Genomic DNA, 23,648 nt, shown 5'->3' on the forward strand with positions numbered 1-23,648 from the left:
TGTCATTTTTGTGCTTTCCCCATGTGTGATTGTTTATGTAAACAAGTGAAAGCTATTATTCTTAATTGATGCAAATTCATTACCTACATCCTTTTTTTTTTTTTTTTCTTTTTTCTTTTTCTGTTTTCTTTATGCTATAAGCACAGCTCATTCTCAGAAATGCTGGAAGGAAAATTCTTTACTATTGCTGGTGTTCTCTTGGTTTGTTAGAAACAGAAAACCATTCAAGGAAATTTACATCTCTATCTTGATGAGATGGTCAATTTGTGCTCATTCTGATACCATTTTATTCATCTAGTGTATTTAGGTAGGATGCCAAAAGTTGTAACCCAAGATTCGTTATGAGAATATAGAGAGAAATAAAGCAATCAGAATATTGTTGTGAGAAATATTAACTAAGTCTTGATGTCTGGTTACCTTTTTTAGTCTCTCTTTTCCTTGTTCTTTTTCTGGAGCTTCACAGATCTCTGCTTCATAATCTCAATACTCTTTCTGGCCATTCCATGGGTCACCATTCCTCCCGTGAGGGGTTTTATTCTGAATGACCTTGATCTTTGCTGCGCTTGTATGTTCTTCTCTTCACTTTAATCACTTCAGAGTAGAAGCTAGTTTTTCTGTCCATGGAATGAGATGTATTTTTGTACTTTTTTCGTCTTACCTCAAACTAAAGTTCATCAATTGACTGCACTAACTCCATAATGCTTTAAAGAGGGGAAAAAAAAAAATTCAGTAGAATCTGCCATAATATCGAGTTGATACCTCTCGAAAAGTGAGATCAATCATAATATACCATGTGTACAATTTGGTTTCATTTTATTATATCTTGGTCTCATTCTCTTGTACTTTGATTTTATTTGACTGTATTTTTATCCAACAGCTTAGATTTTATCATATATTTTCAATAGTAAGGATTGCAAGTTCGATCAAATATTGAATCAATATCCTAGAATTTTCCCAAATATCATGGAAGCTATATATATATATATATAAGTTCTACACCAAGTACTAGGATTCATCTGGTAGTGAGAGGATAGTGTGTCCGTATCATTAAGGTTTACTTGGATGGCAGTCAGTATCCATATCATTAAGGTTTATATGGCTGGAAGTTGAGATAAATATCTTGCTGTATGGGACTAAGTATATACGCATAGCATTGAGACATTTGTTTAATTATGCTGAAACAAGGCTAAATGAAAAGTTTTTAGGGCTCTATGGTGAAGATAATTGATGGTTCTTTTCAAGCACTAATTGCAGGAAAAAGTGGGGACCCCAAATATCCTAAAAAGATAGGCTGATGTTGAAGAAAATGAAGCTTCATCATGACCAAACCTCACAGAAGAATGACCAAACTTTAGTACCATTTGCCCACACCGCTTTTTGGGATATTGGTGGAAGGTAGAATGGCAAGACAATGAGACCCATGAGCCTTAGAATAGAGTAGTATGGGAAAGAGACTCTCATGATGGATGCAATCACATTTTCAAGGCCAATGATAGTGAAAGCACAGCTAGTTTTCTCTAATGACCATATGATTTGGGTTGAGTCATCGTATAATAAACTAATTAGGCTCTACTAGTCTCATGGCTGATAGGCATTTGTATAATGGAATACAATGTAGATTGCAGCATGCCCACCATTGCAACAAGCAGGCTGGAGATTTCTGAATTATAAGTCATAAAATTTTATGGAAAGTTACAAGAGTTCTCTGTTGTAGGAAGGCACAAAGACACAAAATTATTGTAGCTTTTCATCATAAGAGCACAGGCCCCACATCCGCCGTTCGATGTAATGATATCCATTGCTTTGATGAGCCCTTTTGAGTCAAGATAATGATAATAGTACTCCTAAAGAAATTTGAACTAAAAAGTGTCATTGGCTTGTAGTGGAGAAGAGGCCCTTTTTTTTTTTTTTTTTTTTTTTTTTTGCTGTTTTCTTTTGGTGTGTGGAGGCCCTATGGATTATATATAAAAGTTTGATGATCAACATATGGATTATCATTAATTGCAGTCAAAAGGGAGGATGGACGGACAAATAATGATGGGGATAATATTGTTTAGGAAAAGGGCTTAGGAAACCTTTGTGGTGAGTGAGTTCCACCTCCACCCTATGATGCTAAAATCTCCCACCTAGCTAGTTGATCATTTGCAATCTAGTTTAATGTATTGTGTTCTTTATTTCACTTCTTATCGGTGTCATCATTAGGACACTTGCTTTAGGTGTTAATGTGTCGAGTACTAATAGTTGTTTAGCTGATATGGGAATCATTTTCCCTTCTTTATCTTCTTTATTTTAGTGTATTTGATATGAGGAATGTACCATTGAATATTGTTTGATGGATGTCTCCAATGAAGAAAATGTCCTGCAGTTTCCATGGATGGTGGTCTTCACTTGGGAATCAAGAAGGTTTATTGTATTAGTATTTGGAAAAGATACGAAGTCTCTTAATGCACATAAGGTCTTGGAGGAGGGAAACACTCAAAATGGAAACAAGAGACCTCCTCAAATGTGCTAAATTTAAACCATGGAGGCAGTGGGGTGTAGTCATCAGTGTTTGAAGCACCTTTTTGAGCTGGAAAATTGTCATTGAAACCCGGATAGTTTGATGCTTGTTGGAAGTCCTGCTGGTATTTGAGGGGTTTTTTACTGAATTCCAAGGCAGTTATCACCCAAGAGGGGGCCCAAAAGAAGGGAAGGGGAGCAAAGGGGGCAATGCTGGAAACCGGTAGGTCTTTTTTTTTTTTTTTTGGTGGGGTGGTTGTGGGGGTAGAATCTCAGACAAACTCCTGGAAAGCAGTAGTGATTTGAGACCGTGTTGAGGCTGCTTCATGGAAAAACTCAGGCCAAATTAGAGTGCTATGCAGTAGACCCCTGTCACCAATGTGGCAGTGTCCATAGCAAGATCATTAGGTCAATTTCAGAGTGAGTTCTTGGAGATGCCCAACAATTTTTGGAAAATATAGAGATACGAAAGGAAAAAGAAAAGAAGGAGATGAGAGAACTGAAACTGAAAATACATTATGTTATGAAAATGAGCAGTTACACTACAACATGTTGGTCATTTTCCATTTTACAAAGACACCAATCAGTCCATGAAGGAAACCTGGATTTTCTTGGGGAGACTTGAACCCATGAATCCATCCTCCAAACCTTTCTCTCCTTTCCCTACTAAACAGAGCCTAACCCCCATACCCTCCTTCCCGCCAATTTTAACTGTCTTTACGCTAGTTTGAAAAACCTCTTTCAACCATTTTTCAAACAAGCTGTTGAGAAAAGAATCACACCCAGCTAGAACCACCTCTAACAACTTCTGTTCCACAGAAAAACTAACTGTATTTTCACTATCATACCCCACCTCAAAGGACCCTTTGATCTTGGACAAGAAAGCCTCTCTCATCTCTCTATCCTGGTCTGCTTTTCGTTTGAAAGTAAAACGGTTCTCGATTGATTCAAGGAAGCCATGTGGGTTCTGGATATCTGTGGCAGTTTCGCGAGTTAGATCACTTGAAATGGGGCTTAATTCTCTGGGTTTGTCTTTGCTTTCATCATCCTCATCAGCTCTGATGTTCAAGTCAAGGGTGTTGAAGCTTAACTGCCTGGTGAATTCCAATATCTTACTGTTCCCAGGCTCAACAGAAATCAAACAGCTCCCTTCCTCTTCATCTGTTCTTGGACTCTTGGTCCTGTTTGATAAGTCCCACTCGGCTTTTCGCTTGTGATCCATGTTGGGAGTCCCCAAGGTCGGAATTGTTAGGTTGATCTGCAGTTTCATATGAATTACTGAGCTTTTGTTTCCCTTCCTCTCTTGGTAGCTGCTGGAATCACCCGTTGTCAATATGAATATCGCTTGGCCAAAACTTCCTTCTCTTTTACTCGAATCTCTGAATTCTCCTGTTTCACAACCATCAGCAAGAAACTTCATGAACTGGGGTTCAGCAAAATCAACATCTTCCACCATAACGACTAGTTTTTGGTGTGCTCTTAAGGCTTCTGTGAGGATTTCAGAACTTGGGGTCACCCCATTGTCTAACTTTCTCATGTTCATCCGGAAGACCAGGTCTGCAGATCCAAAAACTGATTCTGCAATTGCGTGCGCCAATCTTCTCTTTCCTATTGAATCATTCCCCTGAAGCAGTAGCCATGTCTCCTTCTTGCTTGATTTAGAATCAATCAGAGCTTCAGCTATTGGTGAAATGGCTTCACTTTGCCAAGGCACATTCTCTTCCAATAGCTTACATATATCTCTGAGTCGAATTGTTTTTTCTCCTTTCAGTTCAGGCAACTTCCCAGAATCTGAATAAACAGAAGTGCCTAGAGCAAGAGTGATCTTTACATCCTTCCCTTCTGTCTTCTTGAGGCAATCCAAGCTTGGTTCTACTGATTGTTGCTTGTGCATCCCATTACCAAAGCTGAATTCTATGTGACAGGACTGTTGTCGTCTGAACCGAGGCACTAGACTGGAAGCATGGTTGGGCTTCAAAGCTGAATTGGTGAAGGAAATCGAATTCAAGTCAGGGAAGATGCTGTTCTGATTAGGCCACCAGGGGTATGAGGAAGTATAGGAATAACTCTTTCCCAACAAGTTCTGATTGCTGAACATAGAGGAACTCAAATGGTTCTGATTAGACCTTCCCTGGTGAAGACTGTGGCACAATCTATTCCATTTTCTTCTCAACTCAACCAAATCATCCTGAAAAATGAAGAATTCACTAAAGAATTAGTTTCAATGTCTCATTCAATAATTTGAAAAACTTGGATAATTGTCCTATATCAAATTTGGTACCTTTTGGCGGGCTTCGACGCCATGAGCTTGGAGCCAGGAAGGCAAGAGCTTCTGCTGGCCAGACTTGAACAACCCAACTTCCTTCTCATAATTGGCAGTGCATTCAGCACAGCAGCTGAGCTTGTCGTGTTCCTCCTTGGCTGCAAATGGTTTGGTTTCCAGCACATGATGAGCTTGATTCTGTGACCTTGAATCATGGACACTGCATTCCAAATGTATTACAAAGATCAGTTTGTAGGGAAGTACTCTATAATTTTATGTAAAAGGGAATTTCATTGAAGTGGGAAACATTCAAAACAAAATTGATCCCTTTTTGACTTACAATTTGTGATTTTAATTAGTATGATGTTTTCTAAACAATTTATTTAAAAATATTCTCTATCTTCCTTTTTTTTTCTCTTTAATTGTAATCATATGTTGAATTGAGTTGCAATATCGACCCAGTTCACACTGAAAAGGTCAAAAATGGCAGGAGAAGACTGAAGAAAGAGAAATGAATCACTTAAAAGCTTTTCATTTTTTCAAAATTCTTTGAAAATTAAAACTAATAAATAATAAAGAAAAAAAAAGGCAAAATCATTCTCATTATCTTTTTTGAAATCTCCTTGAATGATTTGGGTTTTTCCTCCTTAAATTATGCTGGTGGAAATCTTCAATATTATTCAGTGGCAATATACTGACAAAACAAACAAAAAAAAAGGAAAAAAAAAAAAAAACAAGGACAGTGGCTCCTATGTGTCTGATCACTAGCCTTACTTTTTCGCAGTGGTCCTCGGCCTTATTGATCAGACTGAAAAAGTCCAAGAACAAAAAACACAAAAACCACTGAACTTCAAGGAATGACATCAAAAATGGCAGATATGCACATAACTTACTCCATACATGGTAGTAGGAATGAATATTCAATAAAGTGCAAGTGCAAGATACAAGGAAAAAGAGCTCACCTGGAAGCATGGAGGCTCAAACCAAGTCCACCTGAGGGAACAGAAACAGCTTGGAGTGCCCATTGAATCTCAAGAGAAGGTTGCTTCATTTGGCACCTCATGTATGTCTGATAGCTTGCAGTGGCCATCAACCAGACCCTAGTGTTTGAGGTGGTATAGTCAGAGAGCAGTCTTCCAATCTCCGCAACTAGATGATCAATTGGGTTATAGGCAGAGGCTTCTCCATTGGAGAACCCTCCATCTCTGTCACTTACAGCTGCTTCAACTGTCCATTTTAGGTCTCCTGCATAGATAATGGCACCACCACCACCTCCTGATGCAAGAGAATCCACCTTTCTTTTGAGGTCAGAGAGGTTCATCTCCACTTCCTCTCTCTTCATGAACCTCAAGGTCACTGGTGAAAACTGAAATTTAACGAAATGGGCGGATTTCAATTCCTCAGGAACCTCCCCTCTCTCAATCCTCCCCATCAGCTCTGCAACAAGGCCTTCAGTTGTGGACACAGAGTCACCAACTATCACAGTGTTCCTTCTCTTCTTCCTCAACAGCACCTCCAAAACCAACTTGAGATCCTCCTTCACAGAAGTTGAATCTGTGATCGGATTGCTGGAAAGCTTCTTCTGAGGGGAAAAGAGAAGTGGGTTTTGCTCAGAGGAGTAAGCCAAGATATGGGTCTGCCAGAAAGTGCTAGGATTAATGATGTCTCTATGAGTTTCAGTGGGAGAAGGAGAACAAGGAGAAGAAAAAACCCCACCAGAGCTACTGTAACACTGAAACACAGAAGAAGCTGAAGAGTCCTCAAGGTTGTTCTTCACAGCAGTGCTGGAGAAGCCAGCTTCTCTCATAACCCTACTGACGCTAGGATCATCTAAGATGGATATTATAAGCTGTTCTAACTCTACCTTAATGGTCAACAGAGGCTGTTGTTGCTGTTGTTCTATGCAACCCCTTCTCTGGTGTGCTTGTGCTCTTTTGAGTGCTGCAATTAGAGCATTGGAGAGGGAGGGCTGGCCATGGAGGAGTGGACCAGGCGTTGTAGGAAGCCTGTTGAGAGCCACATTGAAGCAAAGCTCAAGAGCTCTGCATTGAAGTGGATGTGTGCTTTGGTTAGGCTGAGACTTGAGACAAGCCCTCCTCAAGAGACTGGCTCTTGAGCTCAGCAAAGTTGCAGCCACATGCAGAGGAGTGACCTGTGCATGGCCTCTCCTCCTTGCCAAGCTGAGAGAGTGCTTCAATACAGAAGCAGCCTCTGTTGTGAGGGTCTGCTGCAATGTACAAGCTCCTGCACGCATCACTTAGCCAAAAACCCCACCCCCACCACCCCCTTTTGTGAGAGAACTCACTATCTTCTGCAGCACCGAACTTCTCAACTACTTCTTCTTTCCAACTCCTATCCCCCTCTCTTCCCTTCAACACCACCCCCACCACAGCAAAAACTGCAGAAAAATCCACCCAACTTGATCAGCTACAAGCTCTGGAGAGTGAGATCACACACTACCCCAAATAGAAACAAACAGTGAGATTTTTCAAGAGGAGCTCAGCAGAGAGCCCAGCAGTCAGCAGTGCCTTTGCTTTAGAGAAACTAGTCTTAGACCAGCCCGTCTTCTTTATACTTCTTTTATTCATTCATTTATATATATTTGTTTTTCTCCACTGGGGCTACCTTTATTTTTTCTCTTTGGCCTAAGCTTTTTATTTCACCCTTCCATGCTTTAATTCTTTTCTCTCTCTCTCTCTCTCTCTCTCTCCCTCTCCCTCTCCCTCCTCATCGGTTTACAGTTGCACTGCATCTACTTTATCCTCCTTTAATACACTACAGTACATCCGGTTTGAAGATAATTAATACGATAAAAGGTAACTTTTTATAATCATTTTCATCTGTTGGGACTTGCAAATATCAATACTAATGGTAAAATTTTAATTTGCATGATGCATAAAATTTTCTCCAAAAGCTGCAGAAAGAAGATTTCAATCTACCACCATTATCTGTTATTTATTTATTTATGTTTTCACTGCAGTGAGACCTCAAATACAATATGAGAAATTGAACTTAGAAACAGTTTAATATCCTTTTTGTTGTGATATATTTATGCAAGTGGGGTTTCATTAAAAGGACCCCACAATTCAAAATTTACTCAGAGAGCTTCCCTCCTTTTTCAATATCACCCTTTGAATGGACAGACAACGCCAGCAGAAATTCAAAAAAAGTACTAAAGAGGAAAGGTGGAAAGAATGCGGAGTGAGAGAAAGAGAGAAAGAGAGAGAGAGACGGAGAGAGAGAGAGAGGAAAGTGGTATTTTATTTTTCCTTTCTCGTGTTTATGATTTGTTGTTTAATATATAAATTATGGTCTAAGAGAGAGAAAAAGGGTGAGTGTGTTCACGCCAATCCTCGTAGAGAGACAGCATTTTATTCCCCAAGTACCCAAAAAGCAACCCTCTGTCTGCTATCCTACATAGCATTATTGGGCTCTTTTTTAGCCCTTCTCTCTCTCTCTCTCTCTGCATTCTGTGATCACCTTTTGTCTTAATCCCATCTTGTTTCCAACGACCCACTTTGATCACATCCTTTCTTTATCACCACCAAAAACCCAAAAACACAAATATACTATTCTGGTATACCTTGTTTATGATTATGATAATTTATACTGTTCTTGTATACCTTGAGTATGATTATGATCAATCTCATGTTTTTCTTGGTGGGTTCTGCTCATTTGCTTATTTGAAAGCATAGCAAACTACATGAGATATGATTGAAGACTTAAATTATTTTTCCACCTTGTTTGTGGTTAATATTATGTTTTTCTAGATTGGCTTTGCTAATTTCCTTGTTTGAAGCATGGAAAATTACTTGTCATACAATTGGATGTACCCAGAAAATTCTACTGGTATCAAAATCCAGACTACATATTAGAGATGATTCTATAGTTAAATCAATGGTGGGGGAACTTCAGTTTAAAAGATTGGTTAGTACACATATTCCTTAACCTTATACTCTTAATAATGTAAAGTGATCATGTCAATTTGATCACATGGCATCTATATTCCATTAGAGGAAGCTTTGAATAAGCTGTCTCTAACCTATTGGTCTACTGGTTTAAATAAATGCCAATCTTTCATCTTTTCATAAAGAAATCAAAGTTTAACGATATAATCAACCAAAATTTTCCTTTTGCTTTTAAGAAATCACAGCTCAACAGTTCATGTTTAAAAGTAATCACTTTTGTTATGAACTCATTGATTGGGTATAGCTGATAAATATTCATCCCTTCCTTGAAATAATGATTGTGGAATAACCCCATGCAGAAGACAATTCAAAGAGGCACAAGCCCATGGTTATTAATCTACTAAATATAAAATCTATAGCTTGAAGGTGACTTGTGAATTTGGTGAAAGGGCATTTGGAGGTTGTTCCATGGAGATATAATCTTGTTTCATACTGGGTTTTGACTACTTTCTAAATTATGGTATATATTGGCCTTGAATTGGTAAGAAAAAGAGAATGGACTATTTTCCTTGAGTTGATGATTTTGTCCCTTTTGCAATGGACACATGACATGGAAGCAGCCTTAACCTTTTTCTAAAGTGGGTTTAGTCTTAAATTACTCCAAAAATTAATGAAGTAATTATATTCATTCATATGTGGCTTAAGATGCATGTTTTCAACTTTAACATGACCTGTTATCACATGCAATCCCATCAATGGCACCTCATAGAAGATGCCAAAGTTAAATGAGCCTACTTCTCCAATGGAAGCATCAATTAATTTCACTGGTGGGGTTCTAAAAAATGAAAAGAAAGTTCACATTGGGAGCTTTTTAGCCATGGAAAATGGACACTAATAACTTCAAAAGATGCATGAAAACATGGAGTTTTGAATGGAATCGTTGCGCGTGGTTTCCAAGACTAGCATATGTTAAAGGGTTAAGAAAGTTAGATTCAAGGGCTTGCCATTGCTCCAATTCTTGTTTGCATTAAAAGGAGTTAAAAGAAAATATAGCTAAAGCCCTTGCCAAAGGAAGATTGCTTGAGTTGAAAGTTTTCGGAAACCACATTCAAATCTTAAAGCTTGAGAATGCAAGCTAGCTAGGGTTTGATTGGAAAAAGGTGCACCCATCAATACCCTTTTTGTGGATCAATCATAATCCAATATTTGCAATAGTCCCACCTCAACAACTTTGCTTTGATGCCAGAATTTCTTCTTCCGGGTTAAAAAAAAGGAGGAAGACAAAACCCTAATCCAAATTTGTCCTTGTGGCTCCACTGCTGTAAGTCATGAAACATATGGTATTATTGGTATATATATATATGTCCAAAGTTTGTGATGAAGGACTTGACCATGGTTACTGTTCAATTAAGCATATCAGTCCAAGTACTAAACAAAGTCCTAATTTATAAACAACTTGCAGATCCAACTAGGGTTTTATTTATTTATTTTTTACAGGTATCTGTTTCAATTTTGAAGCAAGTTAAACACCATGGCCAGCCATCACTTTTGTGGTCAAAGTCATCGATATCGTCTAAGGTTAATTTTTTTCATGCAAAGTTAGTAGAATCCAATAAATACTCCTTTAATGGCTCTTATCATTTACATCTCATGATTGAAAGCTTCATATGAGGAATAGGCTGCATACTGTGAAAGATAAAAAGCTGAAAACAGTGAGTGAAATGTAATGAGGTGGGAGCATTTTTTTCTTTTGAACTTTCAATAAATGAACCACAGGGAGGTGCTTTATATTTGCATAATAAGGTCGAGTGTGGGGTTAATTGAAAAAGGGAGGTGCCCAAATCATTGGAACATTATTTTTTTTCTAAGTTTAAAGGTCAAGAAATATTGAATTAGGGTTCCTCTAGGGAGAAGGAAAGTATCACTTTTATGGGTTAATTGTGATTGTGCAGTTTCTTTATGAATTGAATGTGTCATTTTTTGGGATCAGAATGATTTGGTTTCCATGTTTCCAAACAAATTTTCAACAAAGTAGGAAAGGATAAATAGTAAGTTACACCATATGGAACACTAAGGCCCACCCACAAAAAGCTGAAAGGGTTAGAATGATTTCACCATGTGGGGTTTGGTAATTCTCTTAACTAGGGTTTTGTTTGCAAATTACACATCAATCAAAGTTTCTTAACAAATTGCTACAAAATCCTTTAATTTCTTAACAAATTCCAAAAGTTAAGCTCTAATTAGTAAAATGATCCAAGAGCATGCCTTCTAAAAAATCAAAAACCCTTATATTTAAACCTAATAAGACTCTTTGTTTACTATTATTAAAAATAAATAAATAAATAAAAAGATAAAAAATCTTATGGCTTAAATGAAAGTAGACAAAAATTACTTTTGTAAAAAAAAAAAATTATAATATCAATATATTATCCTTCAAAAATTATGATTTTGCTTCGATTTCACCTTTAAGTCTAAAAGAGTTACTCAAAATTTGTTGTCTGTGGGTAACAGTATTTGAAGAAGTTATTCAGATCAACTTTTAAGAAATTAAAAATTCCTTTATAAGCTAAATAAGAGATTTGCACTTCTTTGTTTAATTTTATTAAAACAGTTTATAATTTAAAAAAAAATCTTAATATGGAATTCACTTCCCATTTACGCAAAAAAAATAAAAAGTTATATCAAACCAATTCTTAAAGGGTATTTAGTAAATCAATTTAATAACTTAAAGTAATTTAATGACTTAATTTATATCAATTTCAATTTTTCATATAAATATAGTTTTAGATTTAAGTAAGAATAAATTAATTATTTTGACTTAATATTTAAAGTTATTTTTAATTTTAAGTCGTGATATTAAGTTATTTTAATAAATATGTTTAATCTATTTAATAACTTAAATTAATTAGATTATTAAATTATTTTAAGTCATTAAATTAATTTACCTAGACTATCATTTATGAAAACAAGGGGAAGAAAAATTCAAATTCATGTAAAAAAAGGGGGGGTTGTTGCCTGAAATTTTACAATGAAAAATGGATCCTGTTGATTAGCAACTCTTTTGTCATCATTTTTTCCCTAACAAAGCTAATAAATTCTCAGTTTCATTGTACTAATGATCGATTAAGTACAAATAGATCATCATATTTAGCAAATGATGACAAATTATTGATGGCTAATTAATTAATCACAGTTTCTGATCTTGACAATGTTTATAACTATGTTTAGAATATGTTTTGTCATGCAGATACTTTGGGAAAAGAAATATATCCCAATGACAACAATAATATATATTTGAAAAAAAACAGAAAAAAGAAAAAAGTTGGATTGAGAGACAATTCCTGCAATCCCGAGTGTCACTATGTATGGATTCATAAAAATCAGGTTTTATTTAAGAAGATTTAACCTAACCCCTTTCTCATAATTGAGAAAACTATTGTGAACTTTCAAAATCTTCAGGATCATATGATTGACTCCTATCTTCAAACCGAAGGATGTAATATCGCTTGAATGGTTGAAAAAATTTTGATGATTAAAGGATAGAAAATAAAAGTACTTCTAGATGTAATGGTACTATAAAAATGATTGCAAGTAGACATATAGGTAATGTTTTAATAATTATTATAGAATGTATGACTTTAAGAAATGACATATTAGCTGTCAAGAACAATAAGTTCTTAAACTTAGAGATTGAAGGTGACTTGAAAATAGTTATAGATTGTTATAATAAAAAGAGTAATATTCCTAGATCTATTATATTATTAATGGATGATATTTAAAAGTTATCTTATGATTTATATATTTATGATTGTCATCATATTTATAAGGAAATAAATAGAATAATAGATTGTTTAGTTAAGAAAAATATTTATAATTTAGAATCAATAATTTGGTGGTCAAATTTCCTTTACGATGTTAGAAAGTTTAATTTTAAATATTACTGTGACTCATCTTTCAATCATATTTATAGGTATTTTATATTGCAGACTCCTTTCATCCAAAAAAAAAAAATCCCTAACTATCACTCAACCCATATTTATACGTATTTCATCAAAATTTGTATTTTAAAGAAATTTTTATTGGTATTTGATGAGAATTATGAAAGAACTGTTAACTCAATTAGAGTTTTCAATTTTTAGAAAGATTTTGGCTTTAGAAAAATTATTATATAGTATGACCATGTTTGGTTTTGAAAAATTCAAAGAAAAAAAAGCTAAAGAGGAAAAGTATACGAAAATAAAAAATAAAAGAAAGTAAAAAATTAATTTGAAGTTAATAAATTATTTTTATATATTTCTTCAAATTTTTTTTTAAAATTATTTTTTTAAACATTTTTTTCTCTAATACTTATCAATAATAAAACCATTTTTATTGGAAACAACAGTAATCTCTCCAAATACTTAAGTCACACTTGAGGTGATTTTTCAAGAAGCTGCTCGAGATTTAGGAAAGGGAAAAGTAAGTTTTGGGTTTTGTAGCTAGGGTCAAATAGATTCCTTGAAAAAGTTAAAAAGAAAACATTGATTTAGGCGTAGATACCTATTGGCATTAGATTTAAGGCAACATAAAGACATCCCATGGAAACCAAAAAATAAAAAGGATTTTTATTAAAATTAATCCACTTCCATGAAAGACAAAGTTCTAGAAATGCTTAGGTTATGTTTGACATATCAAATAAGATGTTTGGATAAGATGAGATATTATTTTCTAAGGATAATATATTGTCATTATTTATTAAAATAATGATAAGATTTAAAGTGTGTTTGTTTTTTTAACTTTTTGTTTAATGTAATTTATTGTTTTTAGATTTTAGATTATTTATTTTTCTATTCTTTCATGATTTATTATAAATTTTTGGTTAAAAAAAAAACTAAAATGTTTGGTTTTATCTAAATTGAAAAAGCAATATATTAATTTTTCTTTACTTTTTAATTCTTAATAAAAATAAAATATTATAAAAATAAATAAGTTAATACTTAATACTAAGTACTATTTAGTTTTAAGTTTTATTTAAAATTAAATAATAAAAAAACAACTACCCCTTGGTATATTTAAACTAGAAAACTTTCACTAGGTTGAGATGTGACATTCAGCATCTCCTATAAATTTTTCAATCCTATTTATCAAGCATTAGAGGCACCAATTGGATAATCTATCCAAACCCTTATCCCATCCTACTTGTATCTTGGAATAAATTTATGTACTTTGGCTCTCGAAAAATACTAAGAAATGAAAAAAAAAATATTAAGAAAAATGATTTTTCTCATGTATTTACTTTCATCATAAAAAAATATGACAAAAAATGTAATTAAAATTAATTAAAAATTTAGATATTTTAAAATTGTTTATTATAGGAAAAAAAAGTAAAATGAATATGAAATAATATATAAATCTAATTTATTGACTTTAATTATTTTTTTTCTCTAATTTTATGATCCTACGATTCTTTTCTAATTTTTTTTTCTCTCACGTTTTTCTTCAAATTTTCGAGAAAAAAATATAGCCTTAAATCCTATCTCACCTCCTTATTCTACAAAATAAATAGAACCTTATAAAACGAATATGGACAAATCAATTTTGGAAGTAGATTACAAAGTGTATTAGCTATCATGAAAATAATTTTTTTACTATAATTGAGATGTAGTTTTTTTCCACTGAAATGATTGTAATTAAAGCTATAAAAGAGTGCTTTAGAGTGTAATGTGAATGTAGATATAGGTAAAGACTGAAGTCAAAGAGAGCTTGGTGTGAACTCTATGAATATAAGCCTACAATACTAAGGAAAAAAGTCCTCCAAAAAGGTTTTATGGTGTTGATGGAAAACACACTGTTGAATAAAAGGGTGGTCGGTTACTGAGGGGACCAGAATAATTTCCATGGTGGTCAAACATAGAAAAGAAAAAAAAAAGGGAAAAAAAGAATATGGTACTTAGAGTTTTCCATTATTGTAAAGATTCTCCAAACAATTCTTCTTGCAAGATATAGACAAAACAATTCATTTGTTACTTTAAGAAATTGTGAGGGAATGTTTGAAACTGTTTTAAAAAATAGTTTTTGAGTTTTATGATGTTTTGCATAACAAATATCTATTTGGAAATGAGAAATATTTTTAATCTATTTTTTTTTTATATTTTTAAATATATTTTAAAAATAATTTTTATATATAGTGTTTTATTTTTAATCATTTTTCATATTTATATAATTATTTTTTAAAACAGTATTTTAAAAACAATTGAAAACAATTAAAAGATTTTTGAAAACACCTTAGGTGTTTGGTAACTATTTTAAAAAAAAATTATAAAAAATAATTTTTGAGAGTAGTTTTTGAAAACAATTCTATGATTTTTATAGGATAAAAGTCTGTTTGGACCCTAAAATGTGTTTAACCTTTTTTTAATATTTTTAAATATGTTTTAAAAATAATTTTTATTTATATTGTTTTATTTTTAATCATTCTACATGTTTATATAATTATTTCTTAAAATAGCTCATAGGAAACAAGTGAAAATAATAGAAAACAACTAAAAGATGTTCTTTGAAAACATCCCATTCTATGTTTTTAAGAACAAAAAAAAAACAAATTTTGATTGTCAAATATGTTTCCAATATTTTTGTTCTAAATAATAGAAATCTATTCTAAAAAATAGTTTCCAAATATATCCTTATTTCCTATTTTTAAGAACAAAAAAATAGTTTTTTTTTTTTATTGTTAAATATGTTTTCCTATTTTTTTTCTAGAAAATAAAAAATTATTTTAAAAAACAGTTGCAAACAAATCCTAAGTAGCGAGAGTGTCTTTCCTTTTTGTTTTTAATAGATTTTTTATATACTTTCTCAACAAGATATAATTCATAAATATACTTAATTTTATTAAAATTATTTTTTATAACCAATGAACTTTTCAAAAAGTAATTCTATCCATAATTGTAAATATAGAGAGTTGTTAGAAGTGTAATAAATTAAGATTGGCTTTACTTTTAAAGAAGGTTGGGATAATGGTACTATACTAGACTAATTTTACAAATATTTAATTAATTTACTAATTGAGATTAGCATACATGGATGCATGCATGCAATCAATACAAGCCTATTACTGCCTATATCTTCAAGCAAAGCCCAGTTAAGGGCAAGCCCAACTTGACACAAAGGCAAATATTAACAATTATAACCTAAAATAAATAAATAAATAAATAAATAAATTGAGAGTACTATTATACATTTTCCTATCCTTTCTAGAAAATGTAATATTAAATATATGAACAAAAATTTAATAATAAATTGAATGGTAAAAGAACTAGTAAACATGATACCGAGAATAATAAATGAAGTGTGTAAAAATTATATGATTGCGATTGCAATTGAGACATGTTGGATCGATTAGAAGGTTAATTCATGTCAAACTCATCAATATCCACCCAATGTCATACCCGACGATCAAGTTGACGATTCTTAATACACGTTAAGCTACTAAGTAATTTGGGTTCCCCCACCTTCTAAGGAGTTACATGACAAAATAATTATTTTACGACAAAATAATATTTTAAACCTAAATATCTCAAAGTAATTAACTACAATTTTTTTGGACACACTTTTTTAAAAAAAAAATAAAAACTTCCATATAAAAAATAAAAACTCTTTACAAAAAGTGAAAATTTACTTTATATTCTAAAAATTACTTTAAAAAATTTTAAATTTTAAATAATAGAAAATCTTAATACCTCAAAATTTTAAAATCATTAAATTTTCAATATAAGTATCTAAAAGTTTTTGTATTTTATATAAAAGTTACTTCCATTTTATGAATATGATTTCAACCCATTAAATCTATTTAACACAATTTCAAATTGTTGAATATGTTAACATAATTCTAACTCATTATATCCACCAACACGGTTATAACACATTTAACTTATTTAAAATTTAAAATTTATAAATATATTATTTTAAAATACTTTTTAATGGCTTTAAATTTCGAGTTTAACTTTATAAATTTTTTATTAATTTAATTATTTAATTTCAATTATAATGTATTTATAATATAAAAGATAAATTTTAATTTTAAATTTACACATGTTTATTTTCTTATTTATAATTAAAAAAATAAATTAAATTTTATATAGTTCATTATAAAGACTAAATATATTTTATAATTTAAAAAATAATTCTTATTTTTTATTTTTAATTATATAAAATTAATAAAATTGTTTAAATTAAATAAATCATAAATGAATCAATTTTTTACACAATTAAAAGATGAAAAAAAAAGTTATACATGTCATAAAAATTTATTTTAATTTTAACAAATTAGAAAATTTCAATAATCAAGCACAAACATAACTCAATAAATAAATAAGTTATACATATTAACATGATTATCACTTCAACACGGTTTTATTAAATCCAAATCTTTTAAAATTCGTCTTATTACTTTTAATCATATTGTCTGATCGTTTCTATCCGTGAGTCCCGCTGAAATAGCCATGCATAATTGTACAAATAAATAAATGAAAAATATAAATAAATAAATAAATAAATGAAAAATAAATAAAATGCAGTCGAAACTCTCTGGTCATAACCCCAAAAAAAAAAACCAGTCAACTGACACCCATAAATTAAAAAAGGTCAGAGAGGGAGAGAGGGAGGGAGGGAGAGAGAGAGAGAGAGAGAGAGAGAGAAGAATAGATTGGGGAGGTGAAAAGAAAGCGTGCAACTTTATACAATAAATGATGTCCCCACATCATTTCATATGTTTTCTGTCTTCCATCTTTTTTGGCTTTTTCCCTCTCTCTACCTTTTCCTTTTTTTTTTTCTTTTTAATTCTTTTGGATTTTAACCTATGGTTCTGGGAGAAAATGCCAAATACCAAACCCCCAAAGGGAAAGTTCTCAAATTCAATTTTCTGTTTTTGTTTTTCTTCCTGCCCTCTTTTTTATTCTTTTCAAAAAGCTGACTTTATTACAAGACAACTTGCTATCTCACCCTCTGTCCAAAGTTTTCCTTCCAATAATTTTCCACAAAAATGATTTTTTTTTTTTCAAAATTTCAATTTTTAATTCAATAAAATTGAATTTCACTTCACTAGTATTAGCCTTAATAAAAATAATATTAGAAGATTGATCGGGTTTCATTTGATATTTACTAAATTTGCAAAGACGAAGGTATATATAAATAAAATCAAATACAAACAAAAAAAATTAGATATAAACGAGATATAAAGGAATGAAACTAAATTATACATATGACATATTACGATTCATCTTATTTTTTAATAGATATTGATTGACTCAATAGTAACGGAACTTAAACAAGAGAATTTTAATACTACCCATCTTAATATTCTAATAATACTCAATCTTTTACTCTTATTATTTATTATCTTGACTCAAATAAAAAAGAAGTTGAAAATTCTACCATATGAAGATCTACTATACGGGAGGTTTATAGTATGATCATATTATTTTTAGTATCGTTTGATTAAATGAATCATTGAAAACTCTAAATTTGAAAATTCTACCATATGAAGATAGTAGGTTTACATTATGATCATATTATTTTTAGGATTATTTGGTTAAATGGGTCATTGAAAACTCAAAATTTGAAAAGAAAATTAAAAATTTTACCATATGAAGATGTATCATAGGGGAGGTTTATAATATAATCATATTATTTTAGGATTATTTGATTAAATGAGTCATTGAAAATTCAAATTTTGAAATTTAACATTCCTATTATTTTTTGGTCTCATTTTGATAAAAATGCCCTCATCTTTTTTGTTTTTATTATAAAAATAATATTTTCTCTTAAAACCTCTTCGTAAATACTTAAAATGATAAATGACATTTATATTCAAAATTGATTACTTTTAAGTAAAACTATGAGAATGATTAGATGTACACATTTAGAGATTATTTAATCTCTTTTAACAAATTGATTTTTATTTTTATTTGAATCACGTTTTTCTTAATTTTATTTTACGAGATTCGAAGCGAGCATTTTGGGTTGTATCAAGACTCATGACCACTGAACTTTTTTTAGTTTCTTTTTATTTATAATTTGAAAGAAGGAATGTGGGGGTATGGAAAATGGAAGAAGATGAGGATGATAAATAAAGGTGAAGATGAATAGACGGTGAAAAGGGAGTAAAGAGAAAAAGAGAAGAGTAGGAAGCTTTTGTTACTGAAATCTAAGAGAGTGATTAAAGTTTGTCACCAGAAAGCAAAGAAAGTGAAAGAGAAAAAACACAGAAAAAAGAAAGTGAATCAAGTATCAAAGTATGTTCCTTTGTGCCTTTGCCTTTGCCTTTGCCTTTGCCTTTTTTGTGCCCTCTATTTCCATATACATATATATATATATATTTGCATGCAAAACGATGACACCCTAAACCTCCCATCATTACTGCCCCTCTCTTTATTCTCTGATCCCCATACACTTCTCTTTTTCTCTCCTTCTTTCTCTCTCTCAATATTAATCATTATTTAAAAAAAAAAAAAAACTATTTTTATTATTATAGTTCAAAAGTGAATCGAGATGAGATGGGAAAAGAAGACAATGCTATTGCTAATATATTTTTAATATTCCTTGTTATAATCGTATCATAGGACTTGAAAATGATATAAATTTTAATAAATTTGAATATGATATAACTATGTTCATCTCATAATCGTATCAATTTATATAATATTTATTAACCAAACTCATGCACGTATAAATAGAAAAAAAAAAAAAAAGACGAGATTTTAATGTAGTTTAATGATTAATATGATTCATACGTTCATGAAATATACTAACACTAACAATCCACTAATACAAATAAAAAAGGGTTATAACGGTGAAGTTCTTGAAAACTCTTTTTAATTACGGTTGTGCTATCTAAAAACCCTAAATTATAATAGAGTTAAATATATAAATGAGAGCAAATTCGTTATTCATCATATAAAAAAGATTTTCCAGAGGGTGTTGCCCTCTTCTAACCCCATGAGTTGATCGGATGGCTCGATCATTGTAAGCTCAACAAGGAGCTCGACACTTGGCATCTCAAACGAAGTGCGATAAAATTGATTCAGGTTTTATAATATAATACTATGTTCAATCAATGAGTTTTGGATTGGATTGTTTAATTCGACTAATCTATTTTTCTTAATTGCATTAAAATGGTAATTTTTATGATTCGGTCCTTTTCACTCATACAAATTTATTAATTTATATCAAAATAAAATAGTAATTCTCTTTAATAAGCTTTTATTAAATGAATAAAATAAAACATTTAAAATATTATCAATGTAAATTTATCTTTTATACATATATATATATATATGTATATATATATATATATATATATATATATATATATATACATATATATATATATATATATATATATACATATATATATATATGATTTATATATTTGTAACATGAAAATTTACATTAAAAATGGAATTAATAGTGCAAAATATCATACACAACAAATGTGATGTGCCTTGTCTCTTGTATATGCTATTAAGAAACTGGACCAAGTGATGATATCTCCCAAAGTGTTATTGTACTATTAAGTTACTTACGTTGTCCTAATTTTTTTTGTTAACATTATTAATTTGATTATAAGAATAAAATGGTAATTTACTTGTTGAAATCTACAAAAAAAATAATTATGTAGATTTGAGAGATATCTTGCATTTGCATATCCAAATAATTGTACTTTTGATTCCCTTGAGTAAAATAGACCTATATCAGTAGTTTTGCTAAAATAACGTAATATTTGTTTAATACAATTCCAATGTCTTCGAGTTGGAGTAGAATTGTATTTTATTAATTAATAAATTGACAATATATATGGACGTGTATAATTGGCAAGATATATAAGTGCACCAATAACATTAAAATATGATATTTCAAGACCCAATGATTCTTCACCTTTTTCACAAGGACGAAATGAGTCATTTTTCATGTCAAGTGATTAGACAATCATTGGAGAACTTAAAGGATGTGTTTTTTCTATATAAAAATGCTTCAAAATTTTCTTAGTTAATGTATGTTGATTGATATACTAAAACTCCATCTGGAAAATGCTCGATTTGTAAGATGAGACAAAATTTTGTTTTTCCAAGATCTTTTATCTTAAATTCCTTTTTTAAATAATTTGTTGTTCTCGTGCGTTCTTCAAGAGTCCCAATAATATTTAATTCATCAACAAATACTGTAAGAATTACAAATCCGATTTCTAATTTCTTAATAAAAATGCATGGACATTTAATATTATTCACATAACCTTCTTTTAGCAAGCATTCGCTAAGGTGATTGTACTGCATACATCCAGATTGCTTTAATTTATACAAAGATCATTGTAACTTGATTAAGTATATAATACGAGGCTTTATACTATTTGCTTTAAACAATTTAAATCCTTCAAGAATTTTCATGTATATATTATTATCCATAGATCCATATAAATATGCTATAATAACAACCATGAGACTCATATTTAGTCATTTTGAGATTACCAAGCTAATAAAGAAATGAAATGTAATTGTATCCATGATGGGAGAGTATGTTTCCTCCTAGTCAATACCAAATATTTGCAAGAAATCTTGTACTATTAATCGCGCTTTATATCTTATGATCTCATTATTTTCATTGTGCTTTCATACAAATACCCTTTTGCACCCAATAGACTTTAGATCTTCAGACGTTTAGACTATAGGTCTAAAAACTTTTCTTTTTGCTAATAAGTTTAACTCTGCCTACATAACTTCTTTCCATTTTGGCCAATCATTTCTATGTTGATATTCTTCCACATTTCATGATTTAAGATCTTCATAATTTCTTATGATATCAAAAACCACTTGGAAAACAAAAAAAATTTGTTAATAACAATATTATTTCCATCTCATTTTTCTCATGTGTGAACATAATTTACTAAGATATCACAATTTTCAAATACTTATGTCTTTTTAAGGGTTACTTATTCAATTTGTACCTCTTTAAGAATTTCTTGTTCAATATATGTTTCTTCAAGGGCTTTCTACTTTATTTGTTCCTCTTTTGGGGCTATAAATTTATCAATTTTAGATTGATCAGTCATTTTGATGGCATCTTCTAGAGTGTCAAGTTTTTCTTATGTTCTTATCGTCCGAGAGGTTACATCCTTTGATCCAGCATGCATGTCTACCACTCTTCAGGTGTATCTTAGATTCATTTGTTAATTGTTCTATAAGAATATCAATCCGTATTGAAGTATTTGCAGTTGTAATACATGACTTTGTTATTTTTTTTGTATAAATTAATGCATCTGGTAATTGGTTTGCAAGATTTTGCAAATGATAATCTTTTAAACTTCTAGTTCACATTAATTTATACGAGGATCAAGATGAGACATAGTACAGACATTTCAAGTAATTTCTTGTCATTATTCTAGAATCAAATTTTCTCTCCCTAATGACGGGAAAACACTCTCATTAAAATGACAATCCACAAAGCAAGTTATTAAAATATTACCTATCAAGGGTTCAAGATATCTTATGATAGATGAAATATCAAAATATACATAAATCCCAAGTCTTCATTAGAGACCTATTTTAATGCATTGTGTAAGTGGTACATATACTGCATAACTAAAGATTCATAAGTGAGAGACATTTGGTTGTTTTCTAAGTACGAGTTGTAAAAGGGAGTATTTATGGTAAGTTGTAGGTCAAATACGGACTAAAGCTGCAACATGCATAATAACATGTTCTTAGGCAGAAGTAGATAATTTGGTTTTCATTAGTAATGATTGAGTTATCAATTGGAGACATTTGATGAAGGATTCTGGTAAACCATTTTGGATATGAATATGAGCAATAGGATACTCAATATTTATTCCTACTAACATGCAGTAGTCAATGAAAGTTTGAGAAGTAAATTCGTTTGCATTATCAAGACGTATTGTTTTGATTGGATAATTTAGAAATAGTGCTCATTATAATATCATTTGTGCAAGGAGCCTAGCAAAGACAACATTATGTGTAGAAAGGAGACAAATATGTGACCACTTAGTAGAGTAAAACTTATTATTTAATTTTTACTTTAAGTATTAAGGTTGTTTGATAAAATTAACTTCAAACATATTTTAAATAATCAAATTGACATATTTATCCTTATAAATTATAATTAGAATAAAGGAGATTAAGTAACAATGGAAGTGGTGAAATAACAAAGACGATCGTGCAGATAATTAGGACAAATGAGGGTAAATGAATAAAATAAAAATATAGACTTAAAAATAAGTTAATTGATTTTACTTATTACTTAAAGTTGCTTTTAACTTTAAGCCATATTATTAATTTATTTTTCAAATATACTTAATTTACTTAATGACTTAAATTAAGTTATTAAGTTAGTTTACCAAACACTCACTAAATCCTACTAAGCCATCCATTAAAAAAATAATAAAATAAATAAAAATAAAATAAAAGCCATGAAACAAAAGTTTAAGTGAATGGCATGTGCCATTTTGAAAACAAAATTTTCCCTCCACAAGCATTGTGCAAACACCCCCGTTCATGCTACCTTGGTCAAAAATCATAAAGTGGAAGTCACGAATCCCAACTCAAAACCATTGGATCGATCTCATATCATAGGAGAAGAAAGAATATGCTTTAATTCTTAAAAGGATTTTGAAAAGCACTGCATCAATTGATACTGTAATAATGATGGTATATATCAGCTGCTACAGTACTCTATGATAATGAAATTTTTCAAAGGATGGAAGAATGCATGTATGAGAGTCTAGGGTTGTGGCAGTCTTGTGTCTACGTAAGATAATACAAGTTTTCTAAGGAGGAGAATGCCATACCCAACATAGAATAATCACAATTTGTTTTGTTTTTCAAATTGGGTTTTTGGAAATAATTGTTTTTGTGTTGTGGAAATGGTTTTTGTGACAGTTAAAAAAAGCAAAACTGTATCAAAAAATTGGTCACTGCAGGACAGTGGTGTCC

At 30.9% G+C, this 23,648-nt stretch overlaps 1 protein-coding gene across 1 annotated transcript; it reads right to left on the reverse strand.

The window, feature by feature from the left end:
• Positions 1–2,990: 2,990 nt before the first annotated feature.
• On the reverse strand, positions 2,991–7,321 carry LOC117925562 (protein SMAX1-LIKE 4). The gene is made up of 3 exons (XM_034844607.1): positions 5,725–7,321; positions 4,781–4,982; positions 2,991–4,687 (listed from the first exon to the last, which is right to left on the reverse strand). Exons 1-3 carry the CDS (start codon positions 7,014–7,016, stop codon positions 3,083–3,085), a joined length of 3,099 nt encoding a protein of 1,032 aa, XP_034700498.1. The 5' UTR covers positions 7,017–7,321; the 3' UTR covers positions 2,991–3,082.
• Positions 7,322–23,648: the final 16,327 nt, after the last annotated feature.

Source organism: Vitis riparia, chromosome 11 (assembly GCF_004353265.1).
Source record: "Vitis riparia cultivar Riparia Gloire de Montpellier isolate 1030 chromosome 11, EGFV_Vit.rip_1.0, whole genome shotgun sequence".
Taxonomy (NCBI): Eukaryota; Viridiplantae; Streptophyta; class Magnoliopsida; order Vitales; family Vitaceae; genus Vitis; species Vitis riparia.

What these genes read in the sequence shown, in the direction of transcription:
- LOC117925562 (XM_034844607.1), bottom strand. Translation starts at nt 7,016, where the DNA reads ATGCGTGCAGGAGCTTGTACATTGCAGCAGACCCTCACAACAGAGGCT. An exon ending in TTGAGCCTCCATGCTTCCAG is followed by an intron (nt 4,983 to 5,724) that starts GTGAGCTCTTTT and finishes TTTGGAATGCAG; the next exon opens with TGTCCATGATTCAAGGTCAC. An exon ending in GCGTCGAAGCCCGCCAAAAG is followed by an intron (nt 4,688 to 4,780) that starts GTACCAAATTTG and finishes TTCATTTTTCAG; the next exon opens with GATGATTTGGTTGAGTTGAG.